Source organism: Poeciliopsis prolifica, unplaced genomic scaffold, assembly GCF_027474105.1.
Source record: "Poeciliopsis prolifica strain line A6 unplaced genomic scaffold, Auburn_PproV2 SCAFFOLD048, whole genome shotgun sequence".
NCBI classification, from domain to species: domain Eukaryota; kingdom Metazoa; phylum Chordata; class Actinopteri; order Cyprinodontiformes; family Poeciliidae; genus Poeciliopsis; species Poeciliopsis prolifica.
The window spans coordinates 2,505,026-2,530,011 of NW_026562423.1; the positions used below are offsets into that span (position 1 = coordinate 2,505,026).

General features: G+C 42.1%; 1 protein-coding gene and 2 non-coding genes across 4 annotated transcripts; all 3 read left to right on the plus strand.

The window, feature by feature from the left end:
* The first annotated feature begins 5,779 nt into the window (after nucleotides 1-5,779).
* Nucleotides 5,780-21,231, plus strand: LOC129377530 (cerebellar degeneration-related protein 2-like). Of its 2 annotated transcripts, XM_055057534.1 has the most exons (7): nucleotides 5,780-5,963; nucleotides 9,110-9,294; nucleotides 15,663-15,775; nucleotides 16,630-16,778; nucleotides 17,022-17,186; nucleotides 17,268-17,475; nucleotides 17,732-21,231. In XM_055057534.1, the coding sequence occupies exons 2-7, from the start codon at nucleotides 9,141-9,143 to the stop codon at nucleotides 18,503-18,505; spliced, it is 1,563 nt and encodes a 520-aa protein (XP_054913509.1). In that variant the 5' UTR covers nucleotides 5,780-5,963; nucleotides 9,110-9,140; the 3' UTR covers nucleotides 18,506-21,231. The 2 variants fall into 2 exon arrangements, with proteins under 2 accessions (XP_054913509.1, XP_054913510.1); XM_055057535.1 differs by lacking the exons at nucleotides 5,780-5,963; nucleotides 9,110-9,294 and adding an exon at nucleotides 11,524-11,858.
* A 1,626-nt stretch (nucleotides 21,232-22,857) lies between these two features.
* Nucleotides 22,858-22,930, plus strand: trnar-ucg (transfer RNA arginine (anticodon UCG)). The gene has a single exon. It is a non-coding gene; the product is annotated as a tRNA-Arg (tRNA).
* Nucleotides 22,931-23,265: 335 nt separating this feature from the next.
* Nucleotides 23,266-23,337, plus strand: trnam-cau (transfer RNA methionine (anticodon CAU)). The gene has a single exon. It is a non-coding gene; the product is annotated as a tRNA-Met (tRNA).
* The last annotated feature ends 1,649 nt before the right edge of the window (nucleotides 23,338-24,986 follow it).

A 24,986-nucleotide genomic window follows, 5' to 3' on the forward strand; every position in this document is an offset into this window, starting at 1 on the left:
CTGCTGGCCTGCTAAAATGTCACATATTCACGTGTCAGGATGGTCCAGTCAAAGTCTGAACTTAAATCCACCTAAGAATCTGTTGCTCGTTTAGGTGGAAAAATCAATATTCGAGATTAATTCACTTAAAAAAAAAAAAACAATATTTAGACAACTTGCCTCTCGTTTAGACAACTTGCCTCTCGTTGTTAAATCAACTTCATGAACTTTCATTTCTTAGTCAAAACCAAAACAACGTTCTTGTTGACATCAGTTGCATTTTCAGGGCAGCAGGTGAGCTTTCACTTTCAAGTTAAACCACCTTCAAATATTTTACAGTGTTGTTGAATGGTCAAGCAGATAAGGACTTGCCCCAAAAGACTGGCATGTTGTAATAAGCAAATCCTGCACATTGTAGTTTATTATTATATATTATTCATGTCCTTCTATCACATAAAATCCCTTCAAACTACATTGACATTTGCGATTGTAATGTGGCAAAGAGGGGAAAAACTTCATGGGACAATACATTAACATGTATTTAATATGTTGCTTCTACCTAAAGGGTTCATAATCACATATCCTAAGGCCAGAAAGACGTTGCCAGAAGAGATAATCCAAATATTCATGTTAAAATCACAACTCGCCACCTTCCTCTTTTAAACTCACCTCACCGTCGCCATTTCCTGTTAAAAGGATCTTGTCACGGCTCAGTTGCTCCCAACAAACTGTACATAGAGGAGAATAACTCTTCTTCTGGGCCACACAGAGCAGCTACAACTTTCACACAAACTCTAACGTGCCAGTCCGCTTTGAATTTGACTTTGATGAGGCATTGCGTAGATCCAAACAGCTCCTGCTCCAGAGAGCGACGTAGTAGAAACAACTGCTTCTGGGTAATGTTTAAACAAAAGAGGAATGTGATAAGATACGCAGGCAGCGGCCGGACAACACCTCTTTGATAGCAACACGGTCGTTCCCTTGCGCATTAAAATTAGAATTGACATTCAATTGCTCTAATATTATCATCATTTAAAAACTTTTGTTTTTTTACATGCTGCTATATGACAAATCAAGAGTTTACATCATTGAAACATACACATTTATTGCAATTACTTATAGGAGAATCGTCACTTGTGACAGCATCTTTGTTACCTCTATCAATGCAAAAAATGTAGTAGGTTAAACAATAAACAGCTCAAGTTTTCCTTTTTTTGTGGAACAATTTGTACAAAAGAATAAAAAAGTCCTTACAAAGCCAGCAGAGGGCGCACAGTCTTTTTTTTTTGTATATATACAAAAATTTGCTCCTTTTCACATTAACTTCCAATTTATGCTAAAATGCAACCTTTCCATATTTCTCACAGTCACGGTACAATGAATGAACGTCGACTGGGCACAAAAGAACTGCACTTGTACCACTTCGGTATCTGTTTAACTGGAGCACAAAGAAGCTTTTATTGAGTCTTTTCATGCCCAAAACGTTGCCACACAGTGCTTTACTGTCCTGCTCTGTAATGCTTTTTCATGAGGCGTGCCACTCTGCAGATCTGTGTGGATTCCGACGTCTCCCCGTCCCGGGATGCTGATGCAGTTTATCGCTCGTGACTGGAAACGTCCCAACAGAGCTGTGAAGTCCCGTCGTCCCTCTGGTTCGTCCCCATTTCAACGCCCACTCGATCGGTCCAAGCAAACCAGTGACACTCAAAAGATATACCCCCCTCTTCTGTAGCCTTGATTCAAGAGTTTCCGTCATGGTGGTGGCGCAACAGACCAAAAAGGTAGAGGGCGTGATGGGCTTTGGATTCTGCAGACAAGTCCCGCTTTCTTTCACCAGATCAGACGGATTCCAAAGGCTGAACTCTCGAGCCCTGGTATTTTGGTTTGCCGCAGCAGCAGCAGTGAAAGCAGGAGAGCAGCATCAAGAAAAGGACTGTTACTGCAATGACAAACAGGAGGCGGAGAGCAAAAATCAGGTCGGCACATGTCATTGGAGAAGCTCACATTTAAAGCTGCCGGCATGTCTGTTTTATGCAAAGATTGGATAGGACATGCATCAATCGGTCAGTCACGTTTGTCTGTGTAGCATATTTCAGAAATGGTGGAGTTCCTAGAGCTTTACATCATGAAAACATAAAAACATCATGCAGTCAACAATTGTGACAACTAACAAGAGACATTATATTTTGTCAATGTGCATTAAAATATTAATTTGCATTAAAATATTTTGGTCAATGCTCCTTCTATTATGGTTCAAAAGCAACTCTAAACATGTAAACATAGCCTTTAATCCTGGAAATGGAAGGCTGAATTTGTAACTGTCTCTGTGTGGATCTGAAGGTTCTGGTCCATGACTTCACCTAAATGTCTGGTCTGGTCACTAGCTGTTCCTAGCTGTAATAATTGAAGCAGTGTGTTGACTCTAGATTGTCCCTCTTTAGGTCCAAAGACGATAACTTCAGTTTTGTGGGCATGTGGGCAACCCTGACCTATGTGGAAAAGGAATTTCCTCTAAACCTAACACCTGGCTGTGCTGCCCTGAAGATAGACAGATTGTGAAACAGTTACATTAATCAAAGTGTTGTCCTAAGAAGTATAATCTGTTGCACAGATGACAGACATAACTTACAAATAAAGAGTATGAGGACGGAAAAGGCTCCGCTTTCCAGTGGAGCTGCTTGTGGAAGACCCTGGAGCTTGGCCCACACCTTTTCCAGGATGTTTGCAAACTCCTGTTTGGCCTCCATGATAGCCTCTGGATCCAGGCGATGTCAGTGAAAACAGAAATAGCTTGGCTTGGGGGTTGGAAGAAGACGGCCTCTGTAGAAAGTTTAACTCCTAAAAAAAGAAGACAAGGTGACGTTGAGCATGAATGTTTCACTGAGGACACACCCTGGAATTACCAGTCCTGCTTTGGAAGATGATGGGCCCCAAATCTCTAAATACCTCAGAGTTCCCTCTCATTATATACAACCCCTCTCTTGCTAACTCACTTCCTTTATGAGTGGGAGTAAGCTCACAAGATCCACATGTTCACACAGCAAGTTATGCCCTCACTTGCTACACGTACAGCCGAAGCTGGATGTTCAGTCCAGCTATAAACAGACCTAACTATTCCAGGCCTGGCATTTCACATGTGAGGCCTCTCATTATCACTGCAGCTGATGCGTGTGGGTGAGACCTCACCGTCCAAACTGAGACAGGCCGCATGGGAGATTAGGCCTCAAAGCTGTGAAATCGTAACAGAACAGGACGCCGGAGACAAGCGTCACCACGGACAGATTCTGAATGGCCGAGTGTGCGCGGTGACCAATGATGACACTAGGGTATTTATAGGATTCACCAAATTTCAAAGTTGGCATGTCTCCAATTCGTGAACAGATCTTCAGATACTGAAAAATATAACAATATCGGACTGTTCTTCACATAGAGAGCATAATTTAAACGTATTGATTGTCTGTTTACGTATATGGCAAACGCTTTAATCCCAGCGCAGTCTGAAGAGCTGAGTCGTCAAACGTTTCTTGAAGAATAGGCATGGTTGTGGTTGCTAGGTTCTTCCACCATTGTGAAATGACACATAAAAACAATCTGGATTGTCTTGAACACGGTGTAAGCACTAGCTGGCAATACAAATACTATTACTGACTCATACTCAAGTATCATGCTTTGAACTTAGCATGACCAGGTGTGGCAATCTCTTTGAAAAGCGTGAGTTTTGATGGGTTGGCTTCTTTGGACCGAACCAACAGCCCGCCAGTTGCAGGGCGAACTCTTTCAGCTGTCGCCACCTTCACCCCCCAGTGACACTGTGAGGCACAGTGGTGGAAGAGTGATGATCGGGGCTTGCTTTGCAGCCAGAAAAGCAGGCCAATGGAAGCTTTGGGGATAACTGGGTCATACAACATAAGAATGAGTACAAACATGGCGGCAACAAATCTACTTTGAAAAAAAAAAAAGCAACTTAGCTTTTGTGTGTCTGGACTAAATTCAGTCATCAGCTTTGGAGCATAGCTGAGCTATATTTATATTTTTGGTGACAATTTCAGAAAGTGAATTATAATTACTTATTAACGCCCGTCATATTATTTTATTTTCATTCATTTAGAAGTAAATTGATTTTTAAAAGTGTATTCAGCTAACGCTACCAGTAGCAAGCTTCTAACTTGGTTCGCGGGTTTTGTTTTCCTACTGCTAACCTACAAGTAGCTAACTACTGCTCTACCGCTAATACGCACCAAGGAAAACTCTACTGACTTCACTGAAGCTAATTCAAGAGGCCTGGGTTACCTTTTATATCACAAATGTATGACGTTTACTGAAAAAGTAGCAAAAATAGTCACTGTACCCGAAAATCCATGAGCAGTACTGACGTCGCTATGGAAACAGTTCCTTAAGCGACAACGTGCCTTATTTCGGTGCAAACAGCGGAAGTGCTCCGGAAACAGGCGCAGTCGGACTCACCGCTCTTTTATTTTGGATAATTTAAAGTAAAAGTGTGTCATGTTTTTTTTTTTTTTATACAACGGAACAAAAACTTTTCGGACAGCGAGCTAAGAACCTTTGAAAGGGAGCAGCTGAACGCTCGAGGAAAAGGGAGGGCAACACAAACCGCGCAAATGTTTAATTTCAGCGTGCTTTATGGGGCACTATACGTGCTTACATTAGTGCAAGTGTCAACACAAGGTTTTAACTGTGTGCCATATCATGACCAGGTGTGACAATTAGTTTATGTGTTCAGCATCGGTTTAGTGGGAAACTAATGCTGCGCCACATCATCTCCATGATGGAAATTGGTGGTGGGAGCATCATGCTGTGGGGATACTCCTCCTCTGAAGCTGAAAGAAAGGGATTCCTTGTTTCTAACATTTAATTTTCTTTTTTTTTTATCTGTATGTTATGAGATCAGAGGCAGAGCATCAGCAAACATTGTCATGCCACTGATGTTCAGCTTGATTTAGACCCGGACTTTGACTGGACCACTCTACAATAATACATTTTGATCCACAAAAACATCCCCTCGGCGAGGTGATGTTTTTTCAAAGCTCTAATTCTCCCTCTCCTCTTGCTACTTTAATCACATAAATCCCAACAAAGTATGTTGGATTGGACATGCGTTCTAACAAATGCAAATGTTAAATATGTAATAGACACATGAAATGTGGTTTATCTAGGCTTGTCTCACTGATGGGCAATGTTTTCACAGGAAGTGACACCAGTCTTTCATGTCGCATGTCAGATCTTTTTTTTTTTTTCAACTTTAACCACAGTGCCTCTTTCATAATGGCCTGGTTTAAGGCTGCTGGCAAGCCAGTCTGCAACTAAGGCTGCTTTTAATGTTTTTAAACTCTACCCCACTAGTTTGCAGCATTTTCCCTGAATGACGGACAGCTAGAACGGAATAGAATGTGCTTCATTGATCCCCGAGAGGGAAATTGCTTTCTGTTTTTCGCCGCATTTCTCCGTTTGCATTCATCTACACTGAGAGTGGATATTGTTGTGGATCTTTTCAGGAGGCTCTCCAGCTGTTTGGGCTCCCCGCCACCTGTCAGAGGGAGGCTGAGGGACGCACAACCTTTCGTTGTCCCTCCGCTTCTCCCCCCTATGAGCAGCAGAGACCCAAAACATCACCTTCTTTGGAGCGACTGCTCCATGTTACTCCCAACAGTGAACTCCACCCGTATAACAAACCCCCCTTTTCTTCTGGGGATTGTGAGAATGTGTGTGGAAATAGTTTTGGGAAGTTTTAGGTTTACACAAGAGAGAGAGAGAGAGAGAGAGAGAGAAAGAGAGAAAACGAAGAAAGAAAACTTTTCTCACCTGTGCTTCAAATCTGAGGCAGGATCCTTTTTGTTTTTTCTTCTTTTAGAGTAGAAGTAAACTCATCGCATCTTCCAACCTGTCAGTCTCGTCGCTGTTTTCTAATATTTCAGAAGATTGGAGCCCCTCATCTATTTGGCTGCCTCAGCTCTGGACGTTCAGAGGTAATGTGACTCTTTCAGAGGACCAGGAGTTGTTTGCTCCTCCTGCAGCAGCTCACCACGCTTACTTTCTCCTCCTCCTCAGAGTGTTTTGTGTAACTCCTCCTTTTTCTTTTTTTTCTTTTCTTTTCTCTTCTGCCCCTCCAGACTCTTCTCCCTCTCTGGTGTTTATGTCGTCTCTCACTCCTCCTCGCCCTCTGTCTGTGTACACCTATACTCTCATTCACAGCTTTTCTCCCCCCTGTCTGTTTCTACAGACCAGCTGTGGCGAGGGCCCCATTTTTTTTGTTGTTTGTCTTCAGTCTCTGTGGAGACGGGATCCTGGCTAAAGGAACCGATCTCGCTGTGTGTGTGTGTGCGTGTGTGTGTGTGTGTGTGTGTGTGTGTGTGTGCGTGTGTGTGTGTGTGTGTTCCATCTGGTGTCGCGCCAGCTGACTCGCACATTTCTTGGCCTTGACATTTGCATGTCGATTCATCCGGGCTTCCTGTGTCGTTCCTCTGACGACTGGAGTCATGCAGCGTGTTGCTGCTGCATCATGTAACTTTTATTAAGAAAATGTGTTTTTTATTTTTAGGTGTTTGTGAAAATAATCATGATGTTGTGACAGTATAAGACTGTGAAAAAATTTAGTTCCTCTGCCTTCTCCCAGTGCTCCCAGTATAAACTGCAACTTTTACACTGGACATTTGTCATTTTTGTAATTTTTGGACAAAATTACAAAGAAATGTGCAGAAATGCTACCTTGGATCACACACAATACACTGTAAAAAAAAAAGATTGCAAAAATTTTCATCTATCTGTACATGACCTGTACATGTACAGATAGAATTTCATCTATCTGTACATGTCCTTGGTTTAGCTTATCGCATTGGGACAAAAAAAAAAAAAAAGAATGTCCTAGTCAAAGTTCAGACCCAAATCCAATTGAGAAACTGTGATACAGCTTTTTACAAAATATCTTTCCACTTAATATAAATGAGCTTTGGTCATTTTTGTAAAAGAAGCCACTTCTTAAAGCGCGGGTAGAATATTTGCATGCCACACTGTTCAGTTTTTTCTTGGTAAAAACAGTTGAGAGCCCTTTGTTTTCCTCCTACTTCACAATGTGCTGGCCTATCACATAAAATATAGATAAAATACGTAATGTAATGTGACAAAACGAGAAAATCTTATTAACAGAAGTCAGAATGCAAAAAAAACCAAACAAACAAACAAAATGACTCTTTTTTTTTTGTCTGCTGCTTCAGTGTTGTTTATTTCGTAAAATGTCAGCTCTGGCCTGTTTCCACAAAAAATGGGCCCGACCCGGCCGGGGTCTCTGACGAGAATCAGTTGAGTGGGAGTGTGGAAAATTATTCAAACATTCTTGGCTGAATTGATTCGTCCACAAATAGCCGTTACTCATTTCCCATGGCGTTGCCATCGGAACAAAGCAAAGGAAGTGCGCTAACGTCAAATACTTGCGAGGAGTGAGAGATTATGCTCGAAAACACAGCATGGGCACAAATTTAGCAACATGTTTTGTTTCCTCTTCAAAAGCTAGGATGACCCTGAAGTATTCCAGAGGCTGGGTTCATAAGGTTGTTGGCTTCAATCCAGAGGCGTTAGGTAATCAGTAGTGAGGGGTGGGGGGACAAAAACAAACAAACAAAATCTTTAGCAGTTTCACAGCTAAAAAACACAAACCACCGACGCGCCTAAACTCATCTCTGTTCCCTCAGAAAGCTCTGTGTCAAAGATGATTGATAATCCATACCTGATGGACCAAAGATCACTTTGCGAAACCTTTCGCAAACGCAGCAAAGCAGAGTTCAATTCACAAACAGCAACTTACTTTGTAGCGGCGTCACCTTCTGAGCGTTTGGAGGTCACTGGAATGAATTCAGATGCATTGTAATAAATTAAACTAAAAAGTTTTATTTATTAACTAAAAGAATCAATGGGTTTTTGTTCAAACTTAGTGATGCCGTGATGAAAATTCTCATTTGGCTGATTTTACAAGTCAACCACAGATCAGCTTTGTTTTGGCAAATTTAGAGCGTTACGATTAAATCGGCAAAATAAAACGCTATTTTACGAACCAGTACTTTGTCCAGACAGAAAAAGAACTTTGTCACAATGGTAACCAGAACTCGACTTTGTTGCAAAACGAGAGACAGAGCGTCAACATGCTGTTGCAATGAGAATATGCAAAATGTAAAATGGAGTCAAAAACAAGAGCTGCGCAGAAGTATACGCTTCCCGCGTGTAAAGGAAGGCGGGTTTGTAAAAAAAAAAAAAAAAAAGACAAAATAAAGGTTAGAGTCAGCAGCTGAGTGGATGGAAGTGACAGCAAAGGGAAAATGTAATGCAGCGTGAAATGCAAAGTTATTTCCTCTAACACAGATGGGTTCTGCGTGATCGCTACCTCTCCTTGGCGGGTGGAGTTCTGTTTGTGCGTGTCAAAGTTCAGTCGCAAGACAAAATATTGTTCAGAAAAAGCCTTAAGGAAAGTTACACAGATTCCTGTCACATTTTCACGAGTAAATATCTGAAAGGTGTGGCACGTATACATCCTCCCTGAGTTGAAGCTTTGTTAAAAAAATAAATAAATAAAAATATCCATTTGCTGTGATGATAGCTGCAGTGATTTTAAGATACAGCTTATATGTGCCACAGATTCTCAGTTGAATTTAGGCAAGCAGACTTTGGCTAGGCCACCGTGACTCTTGATCAAGCTCAAATCTAAATCACTACTGTACGTTTAGCTGCGTCAATAGACTGAAAGCCTGAATCATTTTGTAAAATCTGGTAGAGTTTGGCTATTTCGCTCCGTTCACACAGCATAGTGCTGCCGCCACCATTTTTCTCTGTGGATATAATCAGTTGTGTTTGGCATGCGGTCTTCAAAGGGGAGATGTTGGCACTGGACTTTACTCATGGGTATTAGAGTAAAACGTGTTGAATAAAATGCACGCCACACCTTTCAGATTTTGAGTTGTGGTTGCAGTGTGAAAAAAGTGAACAGATTCAAGCGCATGACAACCTCTAAAAGGCTTTTTTTTTTCTTTTTTACCACACTTACATCTGTTTGTGGGTCACATCTGTATGCAGCAGGCATACTGCTTTCACTTTGGGGATTTAAAATGGTGATCATTTCCTCTTTTAGGTACAACGAAGCTGTGTGAAGCATTGAGCAGATGACCGTTTTAGAAACTTGTCTATCGCCTCCTTCATCGGCCAAACCTCCCCTGTCTGATGTAACTGGAGGTGGTGACTGCTCATGCAGTCAAGTGATTATCTGCGACAGAGGAGCTTGCACACAGCCACGGTCCTTGAAAAGAAGGCAACAAGGTGGATAAAGTCACAAATGGCTCATTTGTAAACTGGGGAAATGTGCGGATTCACAGATTGACAATTTAATCCTTCATTTACGAGTCTTATACCTGTAACTTTTGTTACATTTTGCAGGCGCATGATGATGCGGAACAAGATTGCGCCACCAAAAACAATTCAATAAGTCAGAATCCTAATTCTGCGTTCGTTTACGTCAAAATACAAATAAATACCCAGACATTATTGTGTGTGAAATATGTTGTGAGTACATGTTTTTTCCCCCTTGTTGTTGGATTTGCAAACCTGCACTGAAAGCCTGTCTAAATGGTAGATTTGAGTTTGACGGCTCTATTTGCCTCACTGTGCAAAAGCAATTCAAACAGTTTTGTTTTTTTTGTTTTTATAAAAAAGGCAAAATTCTTAGATTAATCAGAATTTATAATTTAGTAATTTGTATTTATTTATTTTATTTTATTAAAACAGAAAAAAATCTGACTCTTTGGTTTTTGTTGTTATTGTTTATTGGCCCTAATCCTCTTCCGTAGAAAGAAGATCAGCCTGCGTGTAAACAGGAAATGTGAGTCGTGTTGTTCTAAATCAGGAAGTCGCCCTCTAGTGGCGTGATATATGAACACTGCAGACCGGACCGTAATCTGACACGCACAATCTATTGAACAATAACTAATATTAAAAATTATCATGTGGAGGAGACACATATAACCACGTTTTCCCCTACAGGTAGAGAGAGAGAAGTAAAAAATGTGGAAGCAATGAGTTCAAAACCACAGATCAGAACCAAAACGTGGTTGTGATCAAATAAGCACTCCTTAATCTGACCTTGTACGGAGTCAAGGTCAGGCCAACAAACAAAAAAAAAAAAATTTAAAACATTTTTTTAAAAACCCAAAGAGCTCCATCTTGCACTCTATAAATCTCAGTTTGGATGTTAAATTTAAACTGGAAATAGTTGAACAAGTCTGGCTTGTTTGGAAAAGTTAGCAAGAAGGCCGCAGTGGAGTTAGCTCAGTCAGCAGCAAATTAGCATCCATCAACGAGGAACCTGCACGGCTTTCGCTTTCAGGAGTGTAAATAGACATAAGCGATGCTTCATAAAACTCCTAGCACTAGCAAAGGCATTAAAATCACGTGTAATTCATCTAATGTACTGAGGTCGCCCTCACTGAAGCAAAGGCAATCCACTGTTTCTGAAGGCGCTTGCTTGGTCACTAGGTATCAGCCTGCCTCTTCCACCACGTAAACAAAAACCAAGCAAAACCAATCAAAATGACTTGTGCCACGTTGATGCGCAACTAAAACAATTGCTGCACCATTTATTGTTTGAGTTCTTAAACGTGGACTCTCCGCTTGACCTTTGAGGACCAGTGGAAACATTTATGGACATCTTTTAAAACGACAGCGGCGCAAACAAAATATTTAGCAGCTGTTTCATCTGCAAACTTCATTAGATGATTTTGTCCTTTGCTTTCTTTTAAACTAAGTCAGCACAAACAAGTAAGGCAATTACAACAGTGCAACTCCGTAGAAGGCGTGATTGGGGCAGATTTCGAAATGGAAATACAAAGTAATATTGGTAATAATAATAATAATAATAATAATAATAGTAATGAAGCAGTAACTAAAATAGCAACATATGTTAGGATTGATATGCATAGTTGGGCAGCTCCATTAATATTTCAGACAGGTTTTCATACGATTCTATACGTTTCAGAGATTTCAAATTTAATTGAGATTCAGATGAAAAAAAAAAAGTTAAAACAAGAATTTTGCCAAACAAAATATTAGATCACAACGGAGTGTTTTTTTTTTTCCAATAACACTCCAATTGATACCACATCGCTAGAAATAGATTCAGGAAGTGCAATATTTTTATTTATTTTTATTTTATCCACCTTTTTAAGCAATTCCAAAGTATTTTTGGTTTGATTGCATTCATAGAAGACACGGTCTATGGTTTCTACATCACTTTCACAGAATGAGCATTTATTGTCGTCGAGATTAAAGCAATTTCCTAGTAGTAAATTGCATTTAAAGGGGCTGTCGCAACATCCCTGCCACGTCCCAGCAGCAGCAGCTGTGTCGGCTGGCCGGGGCTCCGGGATGAGCCGGTGCTGCTGGGTTCATGTGTGGAGGGGATGCGACTGAAGGGAGCAGCAGAGAAGCGGAAGGAGAGAGGAAACACGTAAAGCCACACTCCCTCACTGGATAGAGAGAGAGAGAGAGAGAGAGAGAGAGGGAGAGAGAGAGAGAGAGAGAGAGAGAGAGAGGGAGAGAGAGAGAGAGAGAGACAGAGAGAGAGAGAGAGAGAGAGAAGCTCCAAGGAGAAGCACCGCTGCTCTGCTCCCAGACTCCTCTCTGCCTCCTCCTCCTCCTCCTCCTCCGCGTTGGACCGGGTTATTGTTCCCGTCAGGAGAGGAGAGGCGTTGACGGACTCGTTTCCGTGGGCCTGTTGTTCGTTCACTGTTTCGGACGGAGCGGGACACCCATGCTCAGCTCGGGGAGAATGGAGGAATTCGTCACCGAAGAAGAAGAGCCGTGGTATGACCAGCAAGACCTGGAGCAGGGTAAGACAGACCGACAGACGGACCGCAGCATCCCCTCCTTCAGCCGCTGCTTGGCACTGGCCGGCAGCTGAACAAAGGCTCTCTGTGGAGCCCCACAGGCCGAGGCAGAGATGTCACTTGGAGCTTTAACGCTAGCAGGGAATTCACGTTGAATGAGCTTCTTCTTCTCCTCCTCCTCCTCCTTCTTCTTGTTCTTCTTCTTTAACAACAATGCATTGACAGCACGCCAGTAAGGAAGGGCCTTCACTTGGTCAGCATCTATGCAAAGTGACACAACTACAGGGTTAAAGTCAGCTAACATCCATTACTTCAAAAATTGACTCCTGACAGCTTCGTTATATTTCGGAAAACATTTGTTTTGCCGCCTTATTTTAATCTAAGAGATTTATGTTTATTGGAATCAATAACATGGAGACATGTGGTTGATAGGCAGACCTGAAGTAGTCCAAGTATAGCAGTGAAATGCTTTATTATTATTATTATCATTATTATTATTACTATTATTATTAAGGGCACAATAATTGTGAAGGATAAACATTTTTGAATATTTAACATATATTGCTGGATGGTGGCCACATTTACTGTATGGATAAAAGAAGTATTGAAGTAATTGATGTTTTATTCCGATTGCAGAATTTCTTTAAAAACTTTAATATATTTACATTTATTTAGTGGCAAGAGAATTATCAATATATATATATATTTTATTATTATTTTTTTTAACAAGAATCACTATTAGCATAAGTATTGTAAACCCTACTATACCAACTAATATTTTCTTATAACATTTCACAGGCATCCCATTTTGATTGGAATATCTTCATAAAATAAAGGCCTAAGTCTTTTTTTTTTCTTTTTCCTAAATCAACTTTTGTGCAGAAATAGGTGGTAGTTTTTTTTTTTTTTTTTTTTCAAAATCATGTTTGTCAAAAAATTACGTGGGTCATTATTTTAAGGCGGTGACTAAACAGTGGAGATAACCCCTGAGCTCCCAACGAAACAAAACAAACTACAAACCACGAAGGAAAACACTTCCTGTCGTCATCTTCTTTGTGGTTTTTGCCAGTAGATAATCACGCGACAGGATGTTTCCATTATAGTTGTGCAAAAAGCATCTATTTCTGAAGAACCACCTTATCCTAGTGCAAAAAATCATGTTGTTGTTTTTTCCAGTAAGCAAATTTATTTCCGTTATTTCAATTTACTCAACTCAAGTGAATGCAAATGCAGCTGGTGAGAGGTTTTTCTGTAGGTCCTGCTGTTGGAGCCTAATTTAAAATCGTTCAAACCTCTTTCCATTCAAGGCCCCATCTGCTCCTCCCATCCCACGACGTTCGATTCCATTAATTTAATTGAATTATATCCGTCCAGAATACGTATCGTTGGACTGTAAAGCTTACCGTTCATTCAGTTTGCTGTACTCAGACCGAGCCGCGCTCAGATGGTTTGTAGGACCTAATCGAAGTGACTGGCGAGTCATCAACTTCTCCGCACCACTTATTTCGTTTCCTGTCTTCCTCCTCCTCTTCCTCTCCGTCTCCCCCGTTGTAGTGCCAGCTAATCATATCGCAGCGCTCTCTCTCTGTGGCTCGGCTGAAATGGTGCTGATGTTGGGACTTCGCTCGTGCATTGGGATTTTCAAACCCACTGCTTTCAGACACAAAAATAGACACCCGAGGAGCCTTTGTTTATTTACAGGAGCTTAAAAAAAGAGAGAACCAAATGGAACTGGATAAATAAATGAAAACTTAATAATGTTGAGATGAAAAAGACAAAACAAAGAGGGAGCAGAGAGGACGTCGGAGGTGATGGAGCAACGCTGGGCTTCAAAGTGCTGACTGCCCCAGCTCCTCATCCCGGGTGACATTCCCAAATGCTAGTGTGTCAGTAAGGAACACCGCCGTCATTGTGTCACCTTGGCTCAGGCAGACTGGCATCAGTGTTATTCAGACACAAGGCTCATCAGATTCAGTTTTTGTTGTTTTTTTTTTTTTTGTTCCCAAACTTTGTTGGACGATAAATCGGCCCAGATGATATAGCAATAAACAATAATATTGTTGTTTCGAGACAATTTTCAAGCAATATAATTGTAATAGCAGAAGACTGCAAGAACAAGTTCTCAAAGGTCGACAGACTTTAAATACTAATGAGCGTTTAACACCTGAACACAACAGAAATGAATCGAATCATTTGTGAAGTCTCTGTGAACACAGGGCTAGCACAATGCACCAGACTGAAAACTTTCATTTTTTTCCAGAAAAGAGGCAAACTATTAATAGTGCAAATGGAAATTTTTATGCTCGATTCAATTTATCACGCAACTGATTTATCTATTGCTTATTATGACAGGCCTTCGTCCACAATCTAAATCCACGGTGACTGAGAATGATTATGTTTTGGCTTCGCTTTCACTGTAACACTTTTTGCCTGATAAATAGCCAGAGTTACTTTAGCCTGCTCTGAACAGTGTCTGTAGCGAAGGAAAATGGAGGCACGAGAAGTCCTGTTCTCCACATTCCACTGAATCCCACCAGTGACCTTCACCTACCGAGACAACGCAGCTGTGGAAGACATCGGGACGTTCACGTGTAAAACCCGACGGCTCACCTCCACAAGTGGATCCACTGACTTTTTAGAGGTCACAGAGGCGGTCTCTGCTCATCCGAGGGAGGGTCTCCGGTCTTCACGCGTTGCGTAAAAACGAAAGGGTCTCCACCCTGCGTGACATCGTCCTGCGTGGGTCACTTTCAGGTCAGTGCCGAGCCACAGAGATTGATTTGTAACGTTGTTTTCTTGCCCATTTTGTTCTCTTTCTTTTTGCGTCTCTTCTCCTCCTGACCAACCTTCTGGCTGCTTTTGTTTCAAAGTGTTTCGTGAATTTCGTCTCCATCGCAGCTTGAGGCAATTGAAGACAGGACAAATTTAGTATGTGTTGTTTCTTTTGTTCCAGTCGATGGAGGCGGTACTGGATGTGAAACGAAGTTGATCACAGTCGAAGACTTGTGTTTCTCCAACAACATCAAGTAAACGCGAAACTGTTGCCAAATATTGCATTGAGGATTTTCTGAGTTCTTTTCCGTTTCTTTCATTGTCTGGACAACAGTGATGCATTCTGGGCACACGATATGTATCAATGTATTTCAATATGTCAGGCAGACTAGTTATTGGAGAAGTTAGTGGGGTTACTGCTTCCCCCACCCATCTTCTTCTTCCAGAGATGCTGCAGTCCGCATCCTGCTGACGCCCGGCAATGTGGGCCACCAGATCCGCTGAGTCAGACCGCAGCTAGAACAGAGAACGACGACAGTGACTCATCTCGCTTTGGACGGACGTTAGCTCGGTGTGCGCCCAAACGGAAACGCTGCCAAAAGAACACTTTTATTCGAAACCTTCATCCCAGAGTCCCCAGCATCTCGCTGCGCTGTGTCTCAGCAGAGGGAGAGATTATTTTGGCACCGGTGCCTGACCTTCATGCGTTAGTCGCCGGGTAGGGAAGAGGTCTGGCTCTCTGCCTTTCTTCTATAACTGAGCCGTGTCGCTGCAGAACCAAGGTGGCGTGGCGACCCGTTTGATCATCCCGAACTAAAATGGCGCAATGTGCTCCATTAACTCTAGCGGCGATGATATAAATTATTCTGCTATATTTAGTATTTTGCTTCCAGAATAGCCCACAATCTATCTTCCTCTGCCTTTCATTTGGTGGCATAAATATTAATTCATTCATTCATCCTTCACTTTTGTTTTTTTTTTTCATATTTCTGTGACTCTGGCTTCCTTTATTCAGTGATCCCCTTTGTTTCTCAGATCTCCACCTGGCAGCAGAGCTGGGGAAGACTTTACTGGAGAGGAACAAAGAGCTGGAGGACTCTTTGCAGCAGATGTACATCACTAATGAGGAACAAGTGCAAGAGATTGAGGTACGAACCTCACCTTTCTGTCCAAGGATTGGTCAAAAAAGCTCAACAAGGATCGCATCACCCCGCTCAGTCATCACGCATGTGAAATCAACACGTCAGCCCATTTTTTTCCTCTTTTTTTTGGTTTTCTACTTGCGTCTCATGGCAGGAACAAGATATACAATCCAGCTGGATTCAGCACAATAAAACTAGCAATATACGCAAGTAAAAAAAGCAAGAGGGCTCTCGCCTCGAAAAGTATATGTGGCATTACAGCCTTAAATTTCTGTGTATTTTATCAGGATGAACTCACGCACAGTTGCGGGTAATTGTGACAGTTAAGTTATGTTCCTCTCATGATTCATTTTGTACTTATAAAAAAGTTTGCGTATATTTGTAATCAGTTCACTTCAGTATGAAACTCCTAAGTAACATCCAGTGCAGCCAACCACCTGCACAAGTTTCTAATTTTAAGCTCATTATAAATCCAGCAGCATGGGACATGGGAACTTCAAGTGTTTTCTTTTTTGAGGATACAAGTTTATTCATTTATTGATCTGATGGATCAATGGATTGATCACACTTTTCAGATTTCTGTTAGTGAAAAATGTTGGTCTGTCACATGAAACCACCGCAGTCTCACCAAGAGGTACTTGCATATTAGCAAGTGTTTTCCTGCTCCTACGTCACATCCGCTCACATCACATCGAGCCGCCGTGTTGCCGGCGGTGCCCGAGTTGTGCTTTTTTTTTTTCTTTTAAATGTTCGCGGCTCACGTTTCAGAAATGAAAAAAAAAAAAATGTGCCCACAGTTTTGTGCGGTCAAATCACTGCTGTTGTTCCCGTCACGTCGGCGTTTGTGTTTGGCTCTCTAGTACCTGACCAAGCAGCTGGAGGTCCTCCGGGACATGAACGAGCAACACGCCAAGGTGTACGAGCAGCTGGACGGCACGGCCAGAGAACTGGAGCGCACCAACCACACGCTGGTCAGGGACAGCAGAGCCTCGCAGCAAAAGATCGAGAGGTGTGAAGGACGAGCGCTTCGCGTTCGGCCCTCATTCATTCCTTTTTATTAGCACTTAAAACGTAAAGCAGGGCTTCCCCTCCACAGAGAGATTGCCACGCTAGGGCAGTCGCCCCAGTTAAAATAAATGTAAAGTTTTTGCACTTCATCCTCATTAAATGATTTCATTTCAGTAATGATTCATCTGATTAAGCGCTTCAGCCCTAAGTTGTACGCCCCTTTTTGTTTTTCCTTCTGCGCCAGCTTGACGGGGACTATTGAGAGTCTGCAGAACCAGGTGGAGGCTCTGTCGGCGCAGGTGGAGCAGCTCCGCTCCATGGAGCAGCTCCGAGTCCGGAGGGAAAAGAGGGAGCGACGCAAGACCATCCACTCGTTCCCGTGCCTGAGGGAGCTCTGCACCGCGCCCAGGTGGGTGTTTCCTGTACAAAAAATCAACATTTTTTGTACAGGGGAGGGGGGAGAGTAAAGCTCAGACGATTTTTCTGTCAGGTACGAGGATGAGTTTGTAGTGGGCCGGGCCGAGAGCTTCACGATGGAAGCCAAAAGTCAGCCGCGTGAGGAGGACAATCAGCACCTGAGGGAGGCGGTGTCAGCACTGAGGGCCGCCGTCCGGACTGAGAGGGGTCGGAGGGAGGGGGTGGAGAAAGAGTGCAACCTCCTGATCGCAGAGTTCTCCCGGCTGCAGACGCGGGTGCAGGTAGAGAAGCAAAACGATTGCTTTTTTTTCTTTTCTTTTTTTAAATCAAGGTGCTTTGCTCCACAAACTAGCACAGTCAGCAAAATAATGACGAGAAAAGGACCAGGATCAAAGAAATGCCTGCTTTTGAAAAAATGTTATTTAATTTTTTTTGCCAGATCTAAGCGGTGAGCTGATCAGGGCTCCTCTCTCTCTCTCTCTCTCTCTGTGTCTCACGTTTTTCTCTCTCCTTTTGGTTTGTTTTGCTTCCTGACAGGACGCCGAGAGCTGCCAGGCTCGCGTACGGGAGCTGGAGGTGGAGCTGCAGGAGCTGCAGCAGCTACGCCGCGCGCGGACTTTCCTCCTGAGCGGCGAGGACGACGGCGTCGCCCTGACCCAGACCGTCCTCAGCATCACCCCGGAAACCGACACGTTCCTGGAAGCGGAGGAGGGCGACGCAGGCGGCGGCGGCGGCGTGCGGGAGGAGACGGAGGGCGGAGGCGGCGTCGGAGGCGAGCAGCTGCCGGAGTCCAGCCCGGTGAGGAAGAGCTGCAGCGACACGGCGCTCAACGCCATCGTGGCGCGGGACGCGTCCGGCCGCAGGAGAGGCAGCTACGCCCTCCACGCCAACAGCGTGAGGAAGAGGGGGATGTCCATCCTCAGGGAGGTGGACGAGCAGTACCACGCCCTGCTGGAGAAATACGAGGAGCTGCTGGGGAAGTGCAGGCGGCACGAGGAGAGCCTTTGCCACGCGGGCGTCCAGACATCCCGTCCCGTCTCCCGCGACCCGTCCATGAAAGACTGCGCCGTGGGCCCCGTCCCAGCGCCTCCCCCGACACCCACCCAGTCCCCCTCCACTCCGGAAGCCATGGAGAGCATCAGCAGGCAGGTGGAGGCGGTGGATAAGCGGCTGGGGCAGAACACTCCGGAGTACAAAGCTCTTTTTAAGGAGATCTTCTCGCGCATCCAAAAGACCAAAATGGACATCAAAACTACCAAAGCCGCCAAAACGAGCAAATCAGGCAAATCAGGCAAATCGAGTAAACACTAAAGTCGACATCGACTGTACAGATGTTGGTGCTCTTTGAACAAGGGGCTAGCCTAGAGTATGCTATCTTATAGAAGGCGCTGCTACTACAACTAACGTATTAATTTCTTCCAGAGCTCAGCTAAGCTAACCCCAGCAGAAAATCAACCAGATCTGAAGTGCATGCCTTCCACTAGTGAAGCTTCCAGAAAATGGATTGAATCTGTTACATTTTATTCTTCTGTACTTTTAATGGAAAGTACAGGCAAAACAACAAGATTTGTTGGCTAATTTGACTCTTGCTTACAATATTACAGTTATAATTCCATAGGTGGCAAAATGTTTCAGTTTTACACTTTAGGTTCAGATTTAAATCAAATAAGACAAATTGAGCGGTCGAAAGCAAACGTAACATTAACTCAAAAGAAACCTGTTTACTACTAAACATGCTTGACTCATATTTCTGTATTTCCTGTTAGAAATGTTGATTTTACTTACAAAACCCTTTTATGTGGCAAAACTTGAAAGTATTTCAACCATAATTGTATTTTATTAGGATTTTATGCAATAGACCAAAACGATGTGGATCATTATTGTGAAAATAATCACAGTTTCCTTCCTACGGTTTTTAAAGGCAGAATCTGACTGCTGACCTGACATCCGTTCAGAGAATCAGCTTCAAGATTCAGACTTTTTTTGAAAATTAAAAAACATTTTCTTTTTTTTTGTGTGTCTGCTTCACAATCATATGCGTCTTTGTCTAGATTTATCTTACAAAATCCCAGTTAAATGCGGCAAAGAATGCTTTTGCGAGCCGGGGCATTTCAAACCACTGTGCTGCCTGTGTTTTTGACCTGGAGGCGCTCGTCACAAAATGCTACGCTAATTCTGTCAGCACTGCTAAAAGAGCTTTTTGAGCTAAGCTTAGATAAAGATGTGATTACTCTATTTGGCCCTGACTTTTGGGTCGCTGCTTTTGGGCAAACTCTTACCTGCCTCTGTACCTGTGTCTTAACTCCTGCATATGTCTTTGTCTGAATTACAGTGAAGATGAGCTATTTTGTGTTTTGCTTTTAAGGGAGGAGTGTTCTCTTCATTTTGTTCCCACTTTGACATATAAAACCACATTTGAGTGAAGGAAGGGACTGTCTGGCTGCGATATACAGTCATCGTGATATGGGTGTTTCTTATTCCGCGGCGGACATGAACTGATTTCTGCTCTCGTCGCCATGCTCAGGGACAGACAGCTGCAAAACGTTCTCAACTCAGTCAAATGTTCCCTTCACAGTTCTATGCTCATTTTCGTTCCCTCAGTAAATATTTCCATTTGCCTCAGAAGTCAGAACTTTGACTCGGGTCAGGATAAGAATTCAGTTCAGTTATTAGTTGCCAGTTTTTGAGCTCCGTGACCAGAATACTTACTGTAATATTGATGACGATACAAATTCCTATTGATAGGCGTTGATTACAATATATTTACAGCATTTTGCGAATTGAAATACTAAAGAGATATGTACAGCACTGTATGTGCACAAGGTTAAAAGGAATCTAAACCATCAAAGCGCAGGAAGTGGTTTGTGGCTTCAACTTAACTCTTATGTTTATACTTGTGGCAGTCATTTTGGAATTTGCAGGCCAGTATTGGTGGGATGTCTCCCACTTACCAAGTGTAAGCTTCACACAGCATTCTAATTAATCTCCCGAGATCAGAGATAGGATGGTTTTACCTTCTGATAACGATTACAAGCTAATGTTAGCCTAGCTTGTTTTAATGTCAGTGGTAGCTAAACGAATTTGTAAAGTTAATTTTCCACCCTTCTGGGCAAAGGTTCTAACATCCGCATCACATTAATGATCACCATAACGCAGCGTAATTCAGTAAAACCTATGCCTTGAGCTGATGTTTATCTATAGATGCCCAACCAATCTTCCCAAATGTTTCCTGTTAGCATGCTACTTCATAGGATCCTCACACAACAATGGGAAGCTAATGCAAAATGCGTTTAGCTTGACTGATGTACTTTTGTTTTTGTTTTTTTGCTAACATTTGTTCAAGTCTTTTTAAAGGCTTCACTTTACAGGCCACAGGAAATTGAACAAAGATTGAGTTCTGGGACAGTCTCATGCTGCATTCAATTCTTTGAACCGAGTTTAACTGTGATTCAGTTCCAAATTGGAAAAAAATGTGCAATTGATTAAGTGGGATGCTTAGTGACCATGCTAACTGCTGTTAGCAGTACAAGCTGATACTTATGCACTTCATCGCATTTTGGACTTTCTGGATTTTTTTGTGTTAGTGAAAGGTATAATAAGACACTCTTGGTCAAAAGAGCAAGTGAAGAATTTTTTTATTTTTTTAATCAAGCGCAGCCATATTGGATTTTTAAGGTCACAGTTGGTGATACTGTTCCCCCCCCCCCCCGCCTTAGATAATTCTTACTTCTATGAAGCTTTGTGTTATTTTTTTACAGCTTCAAATTTATAAAATAAAATTTCTCAGAATGAATGTTACACCTAACATACTTCAAACAAACATACAGTGCTAAGAAATAAACAATTTTTATTTTTACATAAACCGAAAAGGCATAGGCTTGTTGAATAACATTTGAAACATCTGTCAACATGGTGGTGCTTTGGAAAACCTGTTTTTTTTTGTTTTGTTTGTTTTTTATTACAAATTTTAAGTAGAGTTTTTTTCACAGTCTTAAAAATTTAGGAAAAATTTGGGGTATGGAACTTTTTTTTTTTTTTTTTTTCCTATTTTTCAAAAAATGTTTTGATATTTTGGGTGTTATTATTCCCCCCCCCAAAAAAAAAAAACCCAAAACAAGTCATGATGACTGAATGCAATGCAACTGGAGTCATAAACAATCTGCCTTGTGATTCGCCACATCGCATTGACATTTTGGCATTTTATCCATTTATAGGTGTTGATTCTCAACCTACTCACTATTATCTTTTAATTAGATCATAAACAAAGAGATAAAAATGCTATTCTGGGACTTTACTTCCAAGTGAAATATTGTTCACTAATTGTTCATCTAACTTTCGTGTGTTATATGATATTTCTGTGTCATATGGCAAGTAGAAGAATAAAAGATTTTGAAATTAATCTGGTCTAAGTTAATGCAGATGTTAAAAACGCACTGAAACAGAAAATCCAAATTTTTTTCGCCACTCAAGGCTATTTTAAGCTGAATGTTTTGTTCTCAAATGTCCAGAATGTTATAACAGTAGAAAAAAAAAATTTTGACAGTTTTCTGTAATCGGTAATTGTAACATAAAAATGTGTTGGGGAAAACAACAAAACAAATTGAGTAATCTTGCATGAACTGGTGTTGCAAGGCTTTTTCTCACTGCTACAAACTCTTGCCCTCGACACTACTAATGCGGAACCATGTGAAATCAGTAAATTAGATGGAAAGTTTAATGTTGAGCCACAGTTTGCGCTTCTTTAACGTTCCCCAACGCTGCCTGCTGGCTGTGCCCTGCAGCAGCACTTTTGAATCTCTGCAGACATACTGTAGAGATTTTTATTTTCAATACAACAAAAGTACCAGAGTTTTTTTCTCTCCAATCAAAGACTCTTGCCAGACACACTGTGTAGCTGACGTATAATAAACCAGGGTTCTATCTAACACCCAGCAGTCTTACCAAACTCTTATTATGATGACCTGCAACACCTTGCACCTCTTACGCAATCTGCAATGCCTCTTTTTCTGGTAACCTTCTATATATACATGTAAATATATACAGCTTTGTTATAAGGAATGTTGTTCTAACTAACATTTTTGAATCCAACTCCTCACATACACTGTCAACATAACCATGCCTGAAACTGTTCTAGACTCACTGGTCTGTTAGGCTTCAAAGACTGGATGATAATCACGATGAGTTTGCAGTCTTACGAGTTTACTGACACAATGTTGTGACTTTTAGCACAATTAGAGCTAAACATGACTGAAGGGCAGCAAGTGGAATTGACAAAGTTCTGACAAAAATCCTGTTTGCCTATGTGTAACTGTCTATGACGTCAAACTATTTCTTTACTTTTGCCTTCGTATTTTACTACCTTGTTTTAAAGATTTGCAGTATTCCGTTGTATTGCCGCCAGTGTTTAGATGAACTCATTTTTACTTCATATCATGATGAAACATCTATTAATAAAGAACCAGGCAAATGCATTTGTCGTTTTGTGTGTTTTGTGTACAAAAACAAATCTAGACATTAAATTAAGACATTTCAATATTTCACGTAAATGGACACAACTCAAAATATCTTCAAAATGATGCAAAAATCGCGAAACACAGTCTATCGTCCGTGAACGCCTCCATGTCCACTATCTCTAGTGAAACCCGTGCTAGCGTGAATACACAGACCGCGTGGCCTAATGGATAAGGCGTCTGACTTCGGATCAGAAGATTGAGGGTTCGAGTCCCTTCGTGGTCGTCTTTTGCGAATATTCACCTCTTCCGGTCATGTAGTCATCCGCTTCATCAAAGGTCCACAGCGAACGATTCCGTAAGAAGAAGATGAAGAGTTAATGCTGCTAGTTTTTAACAAGTAAACTGTGTTTTCTGGTGTGCCGTGTTATTGAGGAGTGTATAAAAAAAACAAACCAAACAAACAATATGGATATACACTAATCTGAATAAACAAAAGCTTCACATACGTATACACAATATGACGAAATATATCCAATTATACACAAACCACTCAACGTGGACGACAATGTCCGCTTTCTACCGTTTAAGTACAGTCACACCGGATCTTCCCCACGTCCAAGCAGAGTGGCGCAGCGGAAGCGTGCTGGGCCCATAACCCAGAGGTCGATGGATCGAAACCATCCTCTGCTATGGGAGTTTCGTTTTCCGCTTTTATACAAGGACATTAATACTTATATGCGCTACTTATTTTTTCAGTTTTCTCATATTAACATTGACCATCTCTAATATACATGATCGCATTGACGAAGCATCTGTATGTGCCTGTATTTCATGACTCATACAAAATTTAACTTCCTGTCATTGAATACGTACATTTGAAAACAAACTCTAACAGAATAATCATGATATAAACTACAGGGTAACAAAAACAAACAAAAAAACTGCTGATATGTAGCATTATCACTTAATGAGGAAAACTATTGCTATTTATCTAAAGGCAAAATCTGGCATTTCATTGTCATTGCAGCAGCTGATCTATCTCAAGATAAAGAAATATGTACTCTTCAATAGTACAATCAAAGACGCTACAGAGAATGTGTATTTGTGTCAGAATTAGGGTTTATTCTATCAATAAAATTAACATTTAATCAAGAGTAAGGGAGTGTGACAAGCCTTCAGAGGAAGTAATACACATGAAAAATCAGATGTTGCGCTTTCGACATCATTCTCTGTTGGTTATTTTAGTAGATAACCAACGTAGAGTAAGAAGCCAATAAATGGCCAGTTACCTGCTTAATATATTATCACCAGTGGCAAAGATGAAAAGCCTTCAAATACATAAATAAATATTTTATTACAGTAGCACAATCCTACGTTAAATAAAAAAACAACAAAAAGTTTTATGTCAAATGTTTATTCAGAAAATCATTAGTACCTAGTTGGACCCCCGTTCGCCTTCAGAACCGCGTCAATCCTCTGTGTCACAGACTCAACAGCGTGTTTGAAACATTCTTCGGGGATTTTGCTCCACACATGCGCGATGGCGTCACTCAGCTGCTGCAGATCGGTCGGCAGAACATCCATGATGCGAATCTCTCGTTCCACCGCATCCCACAGATGCTCTATTGGATTGATGTCTGTCGACAGCGGAGGCAACTGGAATACGCCGAACTCGCTTTTATGCTCAAGAAACCAGCTTGAGGTGACTTTGGCGTCATGATGGGGCGCGTTCCCCTGCTGGAAGTAGCCATCGGCAGACGGGTACACCGCGGTCATAAAGGGTCGGACATGGTCTTCAACAAGACGGAGGTAGTCTGCTGCGTTTAAACTATGCTCAATTGGCACTAAAGGACCCAATTTGTGCCAAGAAAACATCGCCCACACCATTACACCACCAGCAGCCTGAACCGGCGATCCCGCTTCAGGCTGCTGAACGGACGGATCTGGGCTTTCTTGTTGCTCATGCCAAATTTTGATCAGACCGTCCGACTGCTGCAGCTGAAATCGAGTCTCGCTGGACCAGGCAACGTTTTTCCAATCTGTTACTGTCCACTTCTGGTGAGCCTGTGCGAACTGTAGCCGTATCTTCTTGTTCTTTGCCGTCAGGACTGGCCCCTGGTGCAGTCTCCTGTTGCTGTAGCCCATTTGCTTCAACGTTCGGCGCGCCGTGCGTTCAGAGATGGTATTCTGCACGCCTTCGTTGTAGCGGGTCGTTATCTGAGCTACCGTCGCCTTTCTGTCGTCTCGAATGAGTCGGTCCATTTTCATCTGGCCCCTGACGTCGACGAGGCATTTCCGCCCGCAAGACTGCCGCGTGCTGGACATCTTCCTCTTGTCGG

What these genes read in the sequence shown, in the direction of transcription:
- LOC129377530 (XM_055057534.1), top strand. Translation starts at nt 9,141, where the DNA reads ATGACCGTTTTAGAAACTTGTCTATCGCCTCCTTCATCGGCCAAACCT. An exon ending in CTTGAAAAGAAGGCAACAAG is followed by an intron (nt 9,295 to 15,662) that starts GTGGATAAAGTC and finishes TTTGTTTCTCAG; the next exon opens with ATCTCCACCTGGCAGCAGAG. An exon ending in AACAAGTGCAAGAGATTGAG is followed by an intron (nt 15,776 to 16,629) that starts GTACGAACCTCA and finishes TTGGCTCTCTAG; the next exon opens with TACCTGACCAAGCAGCTGGA.